This window comes from Panthera pardus, unplaced genomic scaffold (genome assembly GCF_024362965.1).
Source record: "Panthera pardus isolate Hobbes unplaced genomic scaffold, ASM2436296v1 HiC_scaffold_6, whole genome shotgun sequence".
NCBI classification, from domain to species: domain Eukaryota; kingdom Metazoa; phylum Chordata; class Mammalia; order Carnivora; family Felidae; genus Panthera; species Panthera pardus.
This window is the reverse complement of record NW_026526991.1, coordinates 128,504,101-128,522,969: the sequence shown is the minus strand read 5'-3', so window position 1 is coordinate 128,522,969 and position 18,869 is coordinate 128,504,101. Positions and strand designations below refer to the sequence as shown.

General features: G+C 51.8%; 1 protein-coding gene across 13 annotated transcripts in view; it reads right to left on the bottom strand.

Annotated features, from left to right (window-relative positions):
• The window catches only part of FRMD4A (FERM domain containing 4A), a 607,025-nt gene that overhangs the window by 63,831 nt on the left and 524,325 nt on the right, over window positions 1-18,869 (bottom strand). For all 13 annotated transcript variants that reach the window (XM_053895512.1, XM_053895513.1, XM_053895517.1 and 10 more), the window contains one exon: window positions 462-538. In XM_053895512.1, the coding sequence (XP_053751487.1) occupies window positions 462-538 (77 nt within the window). The remainder of the gene's footprint in view (window positions 1-461; window positions 539-18,869) is intronic.

The window sequence follows — 18,869 nt, the reverse complement described above, 5'->3', positions numbered from 1 at the left end:
TTTTGGTGCTATCTTCCCAGAAACACTCTCAGAAGCTCTGAATGAGCCATCTAGCCCCTCTTCCTTCGGCAAGACCTCTCTAGAAGGACCCAGCCCACTGCCCCGTTTAATGTGGTGCGTGTTACCGAGTGTCACCCACCTTCCCTAAAACGCCCCGGCACGAGCACAGACAACTCCACACGTATGCACACCGCACACGTGCAGCCAGCTGCCACGATCACGCAACTGCCAATTTCTCTCACGCGTGCGCACGCACACCCAACGCACACTCGAATGCACCGCATCTATCAACACGTTGAGCACAAAACAAAGCTTCACTGTCAGCTGTGACGATACTCCCCGCGGTCAACCGTCCCCTCCCCCCCTCCCCCAAATGAACAATGACAGCACAAAAATCGTCAGGTCAATAACACACCGGGTGCACCACGCGCTCCCGGAAGGAAAGGACTTTTCTAGCTTACCTGCGGGGGTCATGAACTTCCACGGAAAACTTCTTTTCTCTGAAATACAGGTTTTCCAACTGCCTCCATTGGAAGATCTGGACAGAAAACAATGCGGTTTACGTTCAGAAGCAGTTGGCTCTGGGCGGGCGGTAGTCCTCTCTTTGCTGAACTTCTACAGCTGGCAGCTTCCTTATCAACGCTGAGACCACACAGTTTGCACCTCCTCCGTCTCTTGCTACACACCCCCGCACGCTCGCACGCACGCGCACACACACACACAGAGGCTGCTCTCCAATTCAAAAGCGGTTAACGTGGGTGTGGATTTTCCTGCAGGTTTCTTAACAGGAACAAAACAAGTTCTTTTCAAGTTGTTCCCCTCTGCTTTGCCCTTTGTTGCGGGATCCGCGACCCTTCCGGCGCCCGCAGACTTTTCCCTCCACGGGGAGGGGGGCCGAGCGTGAGCGCTGGGAGGGAGGGCTGCGGAGGGAGAGCAGGGGAGCTCTCACAGGGGAGCGGGGGCCATCTGCACGCGGCGCCGAGCTGAGCCTTCTCCCTCCAGTGCTGAAATGGGAAGGCGGTCAAATTCCCAGCCTCCCATCGGGACTCCACTTCCTGCCCACTAATGTGTAAGAGCTCGGACTCGCCCTGGTGAGTCGGCTCCGGGAAGCTTCTCTGCGAAGGGCGGGGGCCGCTGGAACCTTATTTCAGGGGTAGGCGACTCGACTCGAGATAAGGAGACGAGCCTGTCAAGCCCCTGCTTCTTCCCGCGGCACAAAGAAACTCCAGAGTCCCGCTGCCGGCGGGAGGCTTGCAGCCAGCGGCCCTCGGCCACGGCCAAGGGAGAGGCCAAGTACAGTTAGGGCAGTTTTGAAAAGTGGGAGGGAGAGAGCGCCCGCCGCTGCCCTCAGGCCCTGGCGGGCACGACTCCGACTCCTTCCACCGGAGAGGAGGGGGCCCTGTTAACTAAGCAGCGGACTACAGGGTCTGGGAGTAATTAGGGCAGCACTGTTCTGGAAGGCGTTCCTTTCATCAGGAGAAAAAGTGAACAGTGGACCGTGTCACAAGAGGTTAAAGTTACGCGCACACGCATTTATATTTACATTATGCTTACATTCGATGCCTCTACTGCAGCTGCTTCTATACACTTAGAAGTTGAGTGGATTTTGCCCACAGAAGGGTAGATCAGGAATCCTGGGAGTGGCTGATTCCTCCCTGGGGTCGTCCCTTTGCCCAATGCATGGAGGCCTAGGTTTTTTAGGGTCTCATCCTCCACCTAGCGTCCTCTGAGTCTGAGCCGGGGCTCCTGATGCTCCCTGACCTGCTCACATTTTCTCCTCCTTAAAAATGTGACAGCAATTTCCCAGTGCTCCCTCAGCCCTGCCTCCCCAGACATGCCAGCTAGTCAGGGCTTGGCCAAAGGACTCCACCCCTTTGTCAGACTGGGCTGGGGAAAAAAAAAAAAAAGGTTTCTAGAATGGCCGCATTCTTTTCTCTCCACGACCTGCACTGCCGAACTGTACCATTATTTTGTGTGCACAATAGGGAGGAGGGCCTCTCCTCTTACTACTCTTTGGTCCACAGCTCAAAGAACATTTCACTCTGAAGCCCAAGGAAAACCGTACTTCTTTTTCCTTTAGTGTCAGTTCAAGCGAGTAGAGAGACATTTCAAGGAAAGCAAGTGACCCAGAGCCCTACCTTAGCTCAGACCGCTTTGCGTGAGGTCACAGAGGAAAAGGCACCTGAGTAGAGCCCATTATTCAAGTCACAGATCTGAGTCTCACTCTGCTATTGGATGCTCTGCTAACAAGCTCGGCGAAACACCTGAAGTTCTTCTCTGCCCACCCTCCCCCTGCCTTCCCGTTGTTCGACATTTATAGACACACTGCCTGAACTTAGCCAGAGGATTCAAAAGCACCAGAACTCACAGATCCCGGACACGGACCTCCTGATCTGGAGCTAGGACACAGGACAAAGTGGCCAGGCATACACGCCTGGGGTCTGAGTGCATCTGTATGAATACGGGGCCCCTACGTCCAAGCTGTCTGACCCTACACAAATGACAGCATTTCCTTTAGCCTCAGTTTCCCCGTCTGTAAAATGGCCATAATCCCCCTCTAAGGTAGAGACAACAGATCCTTGGCACGGTGTGGGCACAAAGTGCTCCGAGAACTTAGACCTTAGTGAGAGTCCCTCAGTGCTCTTACTTCTCTCGACTCCTGGCAAGTAACAGAGAATAACCAAAATAATTTTCTTCTTAAATTTCCTAACTCCAGAGCTGACACGGGGGCGTCAGGAAATAAAATGTGGTTATTCACGTGCTGGAAAGCTTTGAGGAAGTGTACAGAATTCTCCCCTGTCCCCTTCTCTCATCCCTCTCCTCTGAAAACTGGGGCGGAGGACAGAGGGCGGTTCGCTAAGGGGGGACCCCCGACCCCTGCACTGCACCCACCTTGGCCACGGCTGGCTTCATGCGAGCGTGATACGCGCGTATAAGGGCCCTGTGCTTGATGTGACGTTCTGCTCAGTCTCACTAGATTTTGATCAAGGGGCCCTGCAGATCGTATCGCTGGTCCCAGTCTTGAGTCCTGGCTGGTGCTCGAGCCACAGGCTCTGTCCTGGACAGCCCTTGGGGGAAACGTGCCCACCGTGCATCGGACGGGCAGACCTCCAGGGGCTTTCTCCTCATGGTCAAGAGAAAAGAAAGCAAACTTGGTGCTTTTGAACACCCTACCCAGCCCTTTCAGTTGAAGCCCCTTTCCACTGGGTGGCAAACCCCAGAGCCGATGCTTGGAGGCTCTGGTTCCCTCCTCGCTCCCACTCCTTGAGAAGCAGAAGGCAAACAGAGCCTCCCCAGAGATGCTTCCAGACGCTGCTGTTGCGGAGGGCCTTGCCTCTGTCCATGCTGCCAACTGGCCCAAATGTAACCCTCCGGGCTTGGATGGGGTCCCTCTGTCCCCCTGCTGACCCTGGTAGCCTGGCCCCAGCATCTCTCTAGGATGCTGGACATTTGTAGACATCTCCTAACGGGGCAGAGCAGAAGTTTTCCCTCAGGTCGGCTCTAAGCAGAGAGTGTGTTTGCAAACGAAACTCTGGGAAGGGAGGGTGAGAGGGAGTTGAATGAATGCAGCTTTTTTTTAGGACCGAATAGCACTGGGACACTAGCAGGGTCCCGGGAACCGAAAAGGAGGTGCTCGTGTGGAAAGACGAGCCCGGACTTTTTCATCTCATGCACGGCACATGGGAAGGGTTGGGGGCCAGGGTATGAGGGCAGCTAAACGTCTCCCCTGTGCATTCAGGCAGATGCTGGCCACTAAGGCCAACATCGCTTGCTGTAAATGCACCGTCCCTTCAGGGAGGGCTGGGCGTTTCTGGCCCCAGGCCCCTGTGCCCCGCAGCTTCGAGGCCAGCCTGCTAAACCCTCTACGCTAAGGCTCCCGCAGTACCAGCAGCAAGCAGACAGAAGATGCTCGACCTTGCCTCCTCTTTGTCAACAGGGTGCACCGGACTCCAATGTGCTGGTTTTGGAGGCAGCCCCAGATCGTCCGTGTCACTTCAGGAGGAGAGCCTCTCTGGCTTGGTGCAGCCATCATAACCCAGCTACCAGTTACAGCCGTCAATGTGCTTTGCAAATCCACATACAGACGCGTCACACACACGGGACGATCATTACGGCTTAGCTAGTTCCCTTAGGGTTTTGCAGGACTTCTACGGCCAATTAGGACCACGCAGCTAATTAAAAGCTAGCATGCTGGTTTATCAATAATCAAAGGATTTATAAATTAATACATATTAAATCAAGGCCTCTCTAAGGTACCTCATCTGGACATCTTTCAAGTTCTACAAACATGCCTTCTTTGATCTTTTAGCATTCCCCAAGAAGAATGAGCCCGAGATTTACTTCTTGGGGAAAGGGAGGCCCAGAGAAATTAGGGGAACTGCCTCAGGCCACACAGCAAGTCAGTGAGGGAACCAGAAACCCGAGTCAAGGGCACCTGGCCCATTACTCTGTGCTCCTTTCCACACGGGCCCACCAATTAGCGGGAAGAGCTTTTACTCACTAATGGCTGGTTAACTTTATGAGAATTATTTTTACAAATGAGCAGCGACGGCACTGTAAGGAGAAAGTACAAGACCAAATCTTTCTAGTTCTACACAATGGCTTTTCGTTCCCTTTTCTGCTGTAAACGACAACAAGTATTACTTTCTCCTCTTAGAGACCTGGATTCTTCTGGTTTTCTGTACAGAGATGCCTCAGTGCTTTGAGGCTTCCAAGTAAGGACTAACCAACGACAAGAAGCATGATTAAGAACAGCAGCAATAACGGGGCTTGTCCTGAAAACCAGAACTTAGAAAAACGGTCCAGAAGTGGTCGGAGACAGGATCTGTCACCACGGTGGGGAAACGTGGCTGGTACTACATGTCGACTGGTCGATTTTGAGCCAGACATGGGATTCCCAAGGGACCATGGGTCCTCCACGTCCACTTTCTGGACCCCGCTATTGTAATGGGGGGAAACAGGAGATGGGACACATTAACGGAGAGCAAACACGAGTGGCTAATAAATAACCGTGTTTGAGCAAGAGGTTGCACTATACACACTTAATGAGCCGACCTGGGTAGCTGGATCCTATTAGCTGGTCTGAGGGATTCCCACATCCTGTGTATCACTGAAGGTCAAGGCAGAAAAGGGCTAATGTCCGCCCCCATGCCATGTTCCTTGTGAGTGGGGGAAGGTACGGTGGGGGACACGTGTTCACTGAGTGCCGGAACAGCACACGGGGTGGTGGGGCAAGCTCTTGGAATGATGCGGAAATAAAGGCCGAACAGGAAGCTCGCTTTAGTGGCTCTGATTCTTGACGAGGACTTCAGGGAGCCTATCTTCCTCCTGTCCCTGAGGCTGAGTCACCAAGCCTCATCATGACCTCTGAGTAACTTCCTGCTGCTTCTGGGGGGCGGGGGGTGGGGTAATATACAGAATCCCAGCAGCCATCTGGTCCAGGCTCCTCCTTCCACAGATAGAGCAAACCCCGTGGAGGAAGGTCAGGGAATTGGCAGAGGTTAAATAAGTAACTGATGTTGGGACCCATCCCGTGACTGGGCTGTCCTAGGGTCTTTCTAACCTACCACGAAGGCCTGACGATGAGCGAGAACAAATTGTTGCAAAGCCAATGGGTAAGGGAAGGACTGCTTCTTCAAAGGCCCCTGGCAACCTCAAGATCCTGTATGCTTTCCAAACACCAGCAAAGAGTGCTCTTATAAAAAGAATTAGACTCATAGCCAGGAATAATCTCCAAGCTCAGAATGAAACATACGAATTAGAAAACTCACTTCCTTGTTTCATTTCTGCAGTGTTCACCTTCTAGAAACAGGGCTGTCACTCCCAACTTCGTGGGTTGACACCATATGCCAGGATTTATTTTTTTTCTACCAGCAGTTGCATAAGCATTCAATATATTTTACTTGATAAAGAAGAAAGAAGCAAGTCCCTGGGGCTGTAGGTCACATCTAATCCCTACCCCCTTTCCAATCTTTGAAATAGTGGGGTCTACTTTGTTTCAGTTCATCACTTTTAGGGGCAGGGACTCTGGCCTGGAAGTCAAGAGGCCTCGGTGATCATCTTGACTCTATATACACCCCTGCATCTTAGGCTCCTTTTCCGTAAAAGGAGGCGTGTATGCGCACGCATGGGCATTCCTACATCCTTAGGCATGTGTTGAAGGCCAGCACTGGAAATCCAAGGAGCGTCACTCATCCTGCCCCTTGTTGGAGCTTAAAAATAAAATTGCTGGTCTTAAACACTTCCTACTTCTAGGAGACCATCCAGAATAATACTGATTAAAAGAATGGTTTTCAAAACCACACGGTCCACCACTTACTGGTTGCACATTCCGCTAATGTAATTTCTTTGGGTCTTAGTTTTCTCATCTTTCAAATACTATGACTAACAAGCTTTTTTTTTTTTCCCCATAGAGCTGTTGTATTAATAGATATAAAGTGCTTAAAATGGTGCCCAGCACATGGCACTCAAAAAATAGCAGCTATCATGATGTTCTCTCCCCTCCACCATTTACACACCAGGACACCTATTAGCCCCAAGTACAGGTTACATAGTTTTTCAAAAAATATGGCTACTATGGTACCATGGGCATTCTTAACGATGTTTGTCTTACTTGGATTTTCCCCAATGCAAGCATAAGCCTAACCTGGGCTCTTGTTCATTGCATTTCAGTTGATGTTGGCTGTTCCCTTAGGGCTCCTTGGCTCCAATTATCAACCAGCCAATTCCCACCCAGGTCCACTGCAATTCTGACCAGAGTCAGCGTTGACCGTTCACCTACTACAACCTCTCATCTCCCAACATTAACCCTGGGAAGAAAGCATCCTACTATAATACCGCTCAGTATAACACTGAATGGGCTATGCTGGGAAGCAAATCAGACCCCCCCAAAATAGGCAAGCCACGTTCACAGATAATTAGCTTACCAAGTGAAGAGGAGTATGTCCTTTGTTACCTGCACCGAAGGAGGGCTCCCTGGCATCTATTTTCTCCCCAAAGGGCCACATACCCAGCAAGGAAAACAATGGCTAATTTTTCTCAGCAGCCAGACCTAATGGAATCAAGATGTTGCTCAGGCTGGCTGCCTACTCCTTGCTGTCAGACTACACAAGCTCTAAATTGATTTGGTTAATTCAGCGACAGATGCTCAGAGCACCAGGCCTTGACCCTTTAATGGATGACCTCTCTTTAACCCATCAGAAACCTCTTAGCTTCCTTTGGCTTCAGAATCATCACTTGGGCAAAAGAGATAGAGGGTCAAGAAGTACTTCACAGGCCCAGAGAAAACAGGTCACTTTTACTCCCTCCCTCCCTCCCTCCCTCCCCCCACCCCCACTGGACTTCATTTCCTTTTATTGTTCTCCCTGGAGGGCATCTCTATTTTTTTGCGGGGACTTTGGTCTTCCTTACAGAAAGATCTTACCACGAAGTATGGCAAATGTAGGAACTTTTAAAGAGAAGCTGAAAGGGTCTTTCCCTTGTCCTTGACCTCCTGAGGTAAGCTCCTCCCTCCTCAGAGTGCCTCTGGGGAATGCACAAAGGTTAGTCCTGAATGGAGAAGCTGGCCAGGCCAGCTATCTGGGTCTAGCTTTGCCTTTTTCTTTTTCTTTTTTTTAAAGTAGTGAACACTGGGGTCCAGTTTTGTGCAGCTCGACCTTGCGAGCTCCAGGCTTTCCTTTACAGAAACCTTCAAGGCTGAGGGTGGGGGTCGGATGGGAGGTTGGATTAAATAGGAGGTGGAGATTCAGGAGCACATCTGTCCCAGTGAGCCCAGGGTGATCTGTCGAAGTGCTGAATTACCATACTGCATACCCGAAACTAATACTCCATTGTGCTACCTGCAATTAAAATGAAAACTCAAAAAAAGTGAAACAACCTTCAAGGCTCCTCACACCTGCCATGACTTACGTCCATGGGATGCTTCACAGAGGGAACTAATTGGAGACATTCAGCACATCTGGAGGGAAAATTATGATGGGCCGTTTTCACCCGGAATGGCAAGGATTTCCCTCTTTGGACCGCTGTGAAGGGTTTTTGTTTGGATTACCTTGGAGAGCAGACTTTGGGGGAAAACCTGTATTTTTCATTTTGCGGGGGGGGGGGGGGGGGGGGGGAGGGGAAGGGTGGCAGTTATCCATCCTTTATGGCTGGTGGCTCTGTCCAGGGGCAAAGCATCACCGTAATACCTCGTTTCTCTGGTGGAGGCCATCCGGACTCCGAGGAAGACGAGGACAGGATGGTGAACAGGTTGGCAAGCAGCTCTCCATAGAAAAACAGGTATAGACTCCTCGCTAAAACCTGGTTTAATCAAGCTTAAAACAAAACAAAAAAACCTAACAGGACAATCCTCTACCGTAAAAAACAAAAGAAATTAGTAAGGCAGCAAGGGTTCTTTGGGAATAATTACTTAAGAGCAGCTTGTGTAGACTTTAAAACACCTAGTGCCTCAAGAATTGGCCGGTCCCCTGGGAGCAAGGTCTCGCAGACCTGTGGTTTCTGTGGGTGCCATGGGAGAGGCTGGCCGCCTGCTGCTAGGACCTCAGGTGTGAGCTCCGGGCGCTCCCAGCTCGAAGGGTCTTAGAGCTTCGGCCGATGGACACCGGACCAGGGGGCTGGCAGCCTGCTTCTCAAGCCAGGCTGCAGCAGAGAATGCTTGTGGTCTTGCTGGCTGCCCTTGCAGGGGGGACGGCAGCCAGCAGAGGTGGGGAGGCCGGGACTGCCCCACTTCAGACTGTCTGCTGGGGGGTCCGGCCCCTCCCCTGGGCGGCCATCCCTGCAGCTGGGGCCCTGCTGGACTTTGGGGACCTCTCCCTCTGGATCTTCTTGCTGGAGAGGTTTTGTTTCCGTGCCACGCTGTTCCTTCCCAGAAAGAAGGGGGAAGAGAGGATGTTTCCAGAAGGACTGGTCCTATTTACAACTCTGCTTTTCTACCCTCTTCCTTGGATTGGACAGGTCAGTTTGGACAACTGTAAATTTGGGGGAGTAAGGGTGGGGAGCAGAGGAGGAAACCCATACTTGGACTCAGCAGCCTGCTGTAATCCAGGCTTTCTTCCCAGAGCTCTCCCCACCCCCAGCTTGGGCTAGTTCCCCCGGACATCCACATATGTACTTCTGCCAAGGCAATGACCATCCTGTACTTCAACTGTTTTTTTTTTTTCGCTTAAAGGTCCTCCCTACCAGACTAGGAACCTCCTGAAGTTACTTTCCTGGCACCTACAGCAATTCCCAGGGGGTACTAGGCACTCAACAATGATCTGCTGAGAAAAGAGCTTAGGAAGTAGGCATTATGGCAGCAAGGTTCAGAGAGGTTAAGTCACTTTCTTGAAGTCACACAGGTGATCAATGATGGGAGCTGGTATCTGAATGCTTATCCACCGCACAAAATTCAGTCAACGTCCACATCATGAAGAACCCCGGCGGGGGTTAACGAGTAAATCTCTCAGCTGCAAGGGATATGGCAACAGGGAAGTGGTACTGGGGGCCAGCCCAAGAGCCACAGCCCAGGAACCACAGCCTTCTGGCAGCCATGGTCTGAACTAAACTCTATCCCACAGGGAACGGGGTTGGGGGTGGGGGGAAGTCTATGGTCCCAAGCTGGAATTCTCCAGACCTGGAGGGACTCCCACAGCTCCTTCTGCCTACAAAGTGCCTCAACTGGCTTCAGGCTCTTCGGGAGGCTTCACGCGGGGCAGGGCTCACACGGAGCCCCAGGGAGCTGGGGGTGAGGGCCTCGCCACGCGGTTCTTTCCGGCTGTGCCGGCATCGGGTGTTCCACAGGCTCACAGTTTCAGGAAGGTGAGGCTAACCTGGGTTTCCCCTTAGAATCATGCTCGTTCACAAAGACAAAATCTCCCCGAGCTCCCTCATTTGTGCCTGGCTCAGCACAAACCACCTGATACGTTTCCCAAGACAAAAACACGGTGACTGGAGCCGACAAGCAGGGTTTCCCAGCCTAACGCTTCCTGCTTCGGAGAAAGAAAAGGTGTCCAGACTAGCCAGTGCTGTACCACGGCCCGCAGCACCCCAGCGACGGCACTTCTGATGTCCAGTGACTGTTAGCTTTGTGGCTCTTTTTGGTCCAAGAGACAAAAATAAAAATAAAAATAAAAATAAATAAATCAAAGGACGGTCCAGATGGAAAGAACTTTTTATGCTTTTCATCTTCCCAACAACAAACCTGCGCTGTGAAAAGCGCCGGGGCCTCCTGCCTCCCTTCCCCTTGCTTATAAAGGGCTCACTCTCACCGGAACGCTCAAACCCTTCCTTACAGGAGTGACGTACTTATCCTTGTGGCCACTGCACACGTCCACGTGGAGACAGCCTCACAACTGGTGGTGCCACACAAGCCAATATTCAGCTGTTTTTATTCGTGTCGCAGCTACTTATGGAATATCTACTGTGTGCCAGGCACTGTGCTAAGCAGCAGATCTAGGTATGTAGGTATATAAGAGAATCCATACATTTTTGTGGGACGGGGGGCGGGCAGGCAACTACCTAAGAAAACCATGCAGTTAGGAAGTCAAAGGAAAACAGGTTCCAAGGACAAACAGAAGATAGGACATGGGTTGCCACCGTCGATATGGTGGTTGGGGAAAGCATCGCTGAAGGGACAGCTGAGTCTTTTCAGGAGGAAACTGGGGGCAAAGCCATACGCCTTATGAGGGAATAGAGCAGATGCAAAGACCCAAAGGCACCACTTGTGGGTGTGGGTTTGCTAAATGAATGCAGGAAATGTTGAAGGAAGCCTCAGAAGACAATGGGATAGTCTTCAGCCAAAGAGGAACAAAGTCCCGATTCAGGCGACAACAGGAATGGCCTTGGCCAACCTTCTAAGTGGATGAAGCCAGACTCCAAGAACACAGATTCTAGGATTCTACTCACATGAAATGTCTGGAAGAGGCAAATCCAGAGACCGAAAGCAGGCTGAGGGTGCCCAGGGCTTGGGGGAAGAGATGGGCAGCCACCGAGAGCTCCCCGGGGGTTCGCCCGTGCTCCTGACTGGCAAATCTTCGCGTGGGTTAACCGTGAATCACAAGATGCTCTTTAGTTACAACTAACTACTTGAAAGGAGCCACTGCTTGAAAGGAGCCAGGAATCCAGGATAAAAGCCCCCTCAACACGCCCCCCTAGTGGTGTTCCTTCACCCTATAACGCATCCCTCACCCGTTGGAAGGTCCTCTGACCAGGCCCCTCCCCTCGGATCTGCTGTGTTGGCCTCTAAGGATGATACCTGATCTCCCCTTGCCTGACAGCTCTGGGTGGAGGCATCTCCGGGGGAATGTTCTCCTCCGCTGCTGGGTGACCTGTAGTCTTTCCCGGAGCAGGCTGGTGAGAAATCTGGTTAGTGATCTGTTTTTTTTATGGGTTTTCACACCCCACAGCTGCAAGCATAAAGTCAAGGCTGTACTTAAAGATCTACATGTGTGCACGCACGTAGGGGCAATTCTCTCAGCTGGGGCCCCTAATGCCTATCACCGCGAAGGGCTGGGTTTTGGTTTCCAGGCGAACAAGAGGCCTGGAGAGATGGGCATCCACAGCCCCTTTGGCTCTTTGCCCTCCTAATAAAAGGCCGAAACAGGAACATTCAGCACAAGGAGGCTAAGTCTGCTGTCGTCTGGGGGGAGTCCATGGGCCACATCTGATGGCAGGAAATACTTCCTAGAACGATTACAGGAATTGGTGAGGAGACTCGTAAAGCCTCATGTAGCCGTCAGAAACACCTGCTGGTGATGCTGGAAAGAACTGGGTGGTTAAATGGTCCAGGATTTCACTGGCCAGGGCTCTCTGGAGTCTCCCCAACTTGGCTCAACACAAGTTTGTGATGACCTGTGCTCTGTGGGCAGAACCATGTATGGAATATGAAAGTGGAAACATTGGCTGAGACCAATGGGTAGTAAGCAGACCACCCAGGAATAGAGGCCAAAAAACGGGTAAAGAACAAACTCGACGGGCCAGCACACGCCTTGCTTTGCTGCGACAGACCTGGTCGGTCTGATGTCATGGTGTGACTGCTCACGAGGGCGTCTTCCACTGTCTGAAGTGTCCTGGTTTTGATACTAAAACCCCATGGTCACAGAAATACAAATACTCGATGATTCTACTTCCACAAAGTTCCCAGAGCCGTCCAACTCACAGAAACACGAAGCAGAACCCTGGGTCCCAGGGGCTGGGGGTGAGGGGGGAGCGTGTGCACGTGCAGGTGGTTGTTTGGGCGGGGGGGACAGAGTTTCAGGCGTGAAAAAGTTCTGGAGATTGGCTGTACAACCATGTGGATATACTTAATACCAACAAACTGGACACGTACGAATGGTTCCGGTGGTAAATTCTATGTGTATTTTATCGCAGTTAAAACAATTAAAAAATTTTTAAGCCTCTAGTTGAGATAACCCCCAAACCCCTCACCCTCAATTGGGGTATAAAATGTCTGGCAAGGTGGAAACTGAGGGAGGAATTTAGGGGGAGAGAGAGGTGTTGTGAGCCTCCCCCCTACCTGGGGAGGGAAGTGGAGGGTGCCTGCAGCAAACTTACTGGAGACCGTGCTCACTAGGGTCGCCGGGAGAACTTGACGGGAGCCCCCTCAAGTTGGGGGAACCCCAAACTGCTGACTGGCTCCTTCCTGCTCAAGAAATCAAGATGACGAGGAGCAGGATGGCCAGGTGAGCGGGAGAGGGGAGGAGATTTAACTTGAAGTCAGGTTTGGAGCTTTGGGTATTAGGACTCTAATTACTTCATAGAGTTAATTTTGCTATTCAACGTGACCGTGAGACTTTGTATTTATTTATTTCTTGGGAGTGATCAGACAAGTTACAGGACTGTCCCAGTTTTTATCTAGGGAAGGAACCCTTATTTATTTATTTATTTATTTATTTATTATTTTTATTAAAATTTTTTTAATGTCTATTTATTTTTAACAGAGAGAGAGACAGAACGTGAGTTGGGGAGGGGCAGACACAGAGGAAGACACAGAATCTGAAGCAGGCTTCAGGCTCTGAGCTGTCAGCACAGAGCCCGATGCAGGGCTCAAACTCGTCAACTACGAGATCATGACCTGAACTGAAGTCGAATTTTTTTTTTTTAATTTTTTTTTTTTTAACGTTTATTTATTTTTGAGACAGAGAGAGACAGAGCATGAACAGGGGAGGGGCAGAGAGAGAGGGAGACACAGAATCCGAAACAGGCTCCAGGCTCTGAGCTGTCAGCACAGAGCCCGACGCGGGGCTCGAACTCACGGACCATGAGATCATGACCTGAGCCGACGTCGGATGCTTAACCGACCGAGCCACCCAGGTGCCCCAACTGAAGTCGAATTCTTAACCGACTGAGCCAGCCAGGCAGGCGCCCCGGGAAGGACCCGTTTTTAGAAAACCGTGTGAGATAACAGAGATCGGCCTTTTGGGACCCAGGTGGTCAATATTCTTGTTAGACTAGCAAAGTCTTTGGGTTTGAAGCCAGAGAAACCAAATCTGTTCCCAAGTCACTACTGGATCATGGCTCCTTTTGGGGTGGGTGGGGTTACCGGATGTCCCTCTGCAGAGGTCTGGGGTCTGACAACAGTGTTTGGTTTTAATTTGTTTCTTCAAGTTGCATCCAAGGTCAGTGGGGCTCCCTGAATAATGGGAATCTGTGACTTATTTAGAAGCCGGTCAGCCTCAAGGGGACTCTGGCCTGTCTAGCTGGGCGTTTATTTGCGTGTTTTAAATACCTAATGGTTGTGTTTGACCCTACTCTCCATGCCATCAACCTGGCGGTTGATATGGCCTCCTTTGTGCTGTCACACGTGCCCGCCCGCTTCAGGAGGACAAGAAGCCTGAGACCAGGCACTGCTGTGGGAAGTAACTGAGCCCTAGGAGAACTCACGCATCACAAAAGGGACGGGCGTGCCACGGAGGGAGAACAGCTCATCTCATCAGGTCCACCTCAGGCTCTGTCCAAACCGGACAACAGTCAAAGACAGCTAGGGGTTCACCTGCTTAGAAATGGGCACTTTCAGCGCCTCGGTAGCTCAGTCCGCTTAGCGTCCGACTTCGGCTCAGGTCATGATCTCACAGCTTGTTGGTTCAAGCCCCAGGTTAGGCTCTGTGCTGACAGCTCCGAGCCTGGAGCCTGCTTCCGATTCTGTGTCTCCTTCTCTCTCTCTGCCCCTCCCCTGCTCGTGCTCTGTCTCTGTCTCTCTCTCTCTCTCTCTCAAAAATAAACATTGAAAAAATTTTTTTAGGGGCACTTGGGTGGCTCAGTCCGCTGGGCGTCAGACTTTGGCTCAGGTCATGATCTCGCAGTTTGTGGGTTCAAGCCCCATGTCAGCCTCTGTGCTGACAGCTCAGAGCCTGGATCCTGCTTCCGATTCTGTGTCTCCTCTGTCTGCCCCTCCCGTGCTCATGTTCGGTGTCTCTCTCTCTCTGTCTCTTTCTCTCTCAAAAATAAATAAACATTAAAAAAAAATTTTTTTTTTAAATGGACATTTTCTCCCTCTACCACTTTTTTGAGCCAATGTTCTTTTTCATTTCTCCTTTTATTAGTTGCTCCTTTGGGGCTTTACAATGAGGGTGCCTCTTGTTTCACTCTCCTTAACTGTTTCTAGGTTGTCTCCACCTCAAGAGTCCTGATCGTCTGTATCAACCGCCTTGCTGCTGAGGCAGCGTAGGCCCAGGGAAATGACTTGTGGTGCAGTGCTGGAATTGGGACTGAGGGGTCATGACCATCAGACCAGATATCTTACCACTACAGATGAGGGTAGGAGGTGGGCACAGGAACGTGGCACCAAAGGGTTAGGCCAGGCCTGGAGGCTAATCCCTGAAACCAGTACCCCAGGGCCCTTCGGGTGGGACCTTCGGGGCCAAGTGCACCCCCCTCCAAGAGGTACCTCCGAGCAGATCGCCCCAGGAGGGATTTGCACCTGCGTCTCCTCAAGGAATGACTACATTTCTCTCCTTCTGCCCCTCTGCAGAGAAACTGCTCTCCCGTGACAGCTTCTGAGGATTATCCACCTGGACGGCACAGTGCTTTCATCTTCCGCTCCCAGACCTCCTCTTCTCCAAAAGTGACAGTCTGACGGCAGCGTGAATATTGTGGGGACCGTTTTAACAAGAATGCCACAAGATACAGATTGGTGTCCTTGGCGTTTTGGGTAACTCAGGACGAGGTTCCAGAACGGCCTTCACGGCACTCGTGGGAACGGAAGGACCTTGGGTTCCCAGATCCAACGACCAAGAAAAAAAAATCCGTCCTCTTAACAAAGAGATACTGTTTTCTCTTCCCGGCGATTCTGGCTCTCCTGCTCAGCATAAAAGAGACGAACGATATTCGCTACGTCAAGGGCAACAGCGTTTTGAGACAGAAAATAAAACTCTGAGATGGAAACGTTCAAGATGGAGAAAATCAGACGAGGGCTCCTGGTTCCAAGTCTCCATCTCACGGACATAAAAAGAGAGGCACACGGCGAATGGGTGGCCACACAACTTCCCTGAAAATGCTGGGCGTGAGTGAATTAATAGCATCCACATTCTTTGTTGGTGGAGATTTTGAGATTTGCTGTGGACCACTGGCTTACAAAGATTTTTTTTTTTTTTTTTTTTTTTTTTTTAAGTAGAGCTGCCCCAGGGCGGAGTTTGACTTTAACTCTGACGAGACTATCTTCACAACTAACCACGAGGTAGAATCACAAAGAAAGTTCCCTGTGACCTGTCTGTAGAGCAGTGGTCTGCAAACCACGTGCGGCATCCGAACCTCTTGAGGGCTTGTGAAAACAACGCGAGTCCCAGCCTCTGAGGGTCTGAGTCCCCACGTCTCCAGTGGAGACGTGGAGTGTGCATTTTGATCATGTCCCCAGGTGATGTGGATGCTGCTGGTCCACGGCCACGCTCTGAGAACCATGCCGTAAAAGCTACAGGGCTGGGGTGCCTGGAGCTCAGTGGGTTAAGCGTCCGACTTCGGCTCAGGTCATGATCTCGCAGTTCATGAGTTCGAGCCCCTTGTCGGGCTCTGTGCTGACCGTGCAGAGCCTGCTTGGGATTCTGGCTCTCTCCTCTCTCTCTGCCCCTCTCCCGTTCATACACACTCTCTCTCAAAAATAAATATTAAAAACAAAAAAAGCCACAGTGCCATACGGAGCGGCCTCTCCCTCTGGGACTGTAGAACTTACCCCCTCTCCCGGAATCGCCCTCCGCTGTGGGGAGCCACCTCGCCCAAGTCCAGGACCCCTTCTCTGTGGGTCACTTACATCTAGTGATTGGTGGATGCTGGGGCTTAGCCTCCGCCCCCGGTCCCCTGGTGAGGCCTCTGAGGGCTCCTCCCCAAGCTACAGAGCTTCCTCCCACTGCCTCCTAGCTCAGCTCCCCTCTCTGCGTGCTCCTTCCCCTTCCCCACTGGCCTTAATCCTGGAAGTACTTCCTGCGGATTCTCCCCTGCTTCCCAGGGGTTTGATGTGCCACCTCCTACAGGGAACGTCGCCTCCTTGGAGAGACCACTCCTGACCATCCATTCCTCCACTCTTCCTTGCTCTGACTTCTTGTCTTCCTAGAACTGAATACTCTGATGCCGTATATTGTAGATGGACTTAACACCATCTCCTCACCCTCTTCCCCGCTGGGCTGTAAGCTCCGTGAGAGCAAGGCCTCTTTGGTTCGCTGTGACATGTGTAGGGCCCAGAGCAGTGCCAGGCCCGCAAGAGGCACTTCTCAAGGGGGGACCATTTTTGGGGGAGGATTTCAGACTTCACACCCTCTACTGACGTTCTAAAGCGCGGTGCTTTCTGGTGACTGCAATTCTTGTACAGGAGGAGAGCCTGGGATTCCCATTCCAGACAGAGAATTCAGCCACACCCAGTAATGGTGCTTTGGGAACAGGACGTCTCGTACGGATGTTCTGGGAAGGGCATCTCAACTTTCTTACACTGTAATTGCTTTCTTTCCCCCTTTTTCTTGGGGACTTAAAGATGCTAACTCACCCCCACCCCCATTTCCCCTCGCAGGCCCCTCTTGCTGACCCGTGGCCGGCGTCTGTCACCCACAGCCCCTGCACCCTTCTGGGTCTGCATGGAGGGAGATCTGTGGACTGGAGAGGGGCAACCGGCGGGGGCCCTCTGACCCAACGGTGTGAAAGAGCAAAGGCGGCAAAATGCTAAGAACGCTCAGTGCATCAAGTGGGGTTCTCCCTCCACCCGCCCTGCCCCGGGGGCGGTGCACAGGGTGTGGTTTCCAAGAGGGATCCTGACAGTGGAATGAGGGAGGTGCCCACCCAGGGCCTGCCAAGGCAGAGGGCTCAGCAGCCCGACAACGAGTCAAGTGCGTCCAAACAGAAGCGGAACAGTAAGTCGGCAGGGCACTTAATGGAGTGCTTAGTACTGAATAATTGAAGCCGGCTGACTCCGCTGGGACGCAGTTCATAGTTAATGGAATATTTCCTGTAAATATTATTTTCTCTTCCTGTCTCATCATCAAAAATCTTTACTAATCTGGGAAGGTGACAGTAATGCATCAATTCCCTGAGCTAAAGCCCCTGCTTCCGAAATGCTCTCGGGAACCACAGGAAGCTACACGCCTGCCCAGGGGGACAGGGGGCAGACCACTGACTCTGGTTCCTTCTCCTAATGTCTCAGAGGGGACCCTGCAGTGCTCCTAATTGTGCGCCTAAGTGTACATAAAGGCGCCCCTAATTGCATATCAAATAAATAAGTAAATGCTGTCTGCTGAGTATGTAATAAGGAGCTCACTGGCATTCCTCCCCGGGGGGTGGATTTCAGTAGATGGGGGCTGGCCAGTGGGCTGCAGCCATACAGGACGATTAACAGATATTGCAGACTCTCTCTAGGGAGGTTTTTGGAGTCACGTGTTTCGTACTCTTTGTCCCCTAACGCTTACAGCCTCAGCCCTCAAGAGGGATCACTTGCACCTTCTTGGTGCCCCATTCGGAAAGCCTTTTCTCCTGTAATTTACGATGGCTTCTGATGCTTCCACGGGGCCAGAGCGTCCACAGGTCTTCAGAGTGCAAACTGCAGCGGTGTGGCAGTTCCTGAGTGGCTCAGTGTGGCCCTGGTGGGAGCAGAGTCCTGAGCGTGGGATCACGTCCCAACACCTCTGGTCCTCACGCTTCAGGGAAGGGACACGTTGTCCCAGAGCTCCAGCTTTCGGACTTTCTCGGCTTTGCTCTAAGGAATGCAAGGTCCTCCTCTAAAAGAGAGAAGCCTACGTGACAGGTTTCATCCAGCCTGAGCATCTCTGCCCGGCGTGATGCTGCTTCTGCCAGTGTTCATAACCAATGCCTCCTCAAATCTGTCGTTTAATTTTCATTCCAACGTTCCCAAGGAGGAAAGAGGAAAACCTCTTGCCTGTGCCGGTGCAGGTGTCTAAAAGCCACGGGGCAGCTGATCCGCGGCGTGGCACATCACCACCCACAGTTCCTTTGCGCCGCTGGAACTCAGCTCACGTCTCTTTGGCCATAAACGCAAACTAAGATGAAGCTCGAGATTCACCCCGGGTGCCCCAGTGCCGAGCCGACAAGGTTGCATTATTCCCTGAGGCCGGCAGGACGGCCACTTCGGAAATCGAGAACCTCTTACTTAGGCCAGGCAGGTCTCCCCTCGCACACAAGCACACGCACGCTACCATGGGATGTGGTAGCTAGGAGAAAATGGGATAGCATCATCTCGGCAGCTGCAAGATTTTATTTTCCGACTGCCGTGACCCTCCTTCCCCTCTTCTCACCAGTGCCAAACCCACAAAGTCAGACGCGTGGACGCTGCTGCTCCCGAACTCGCGGGCTACGTTCTCAACTGTGCGCACAAGCTGTCCAACCACAGCGGTGGAAGCAAGACAGGTGAGCTGAGGGAGCCGAGAGGGAGGTTGCAAAGTGTGACACGGTATTTTAGTAAAAAC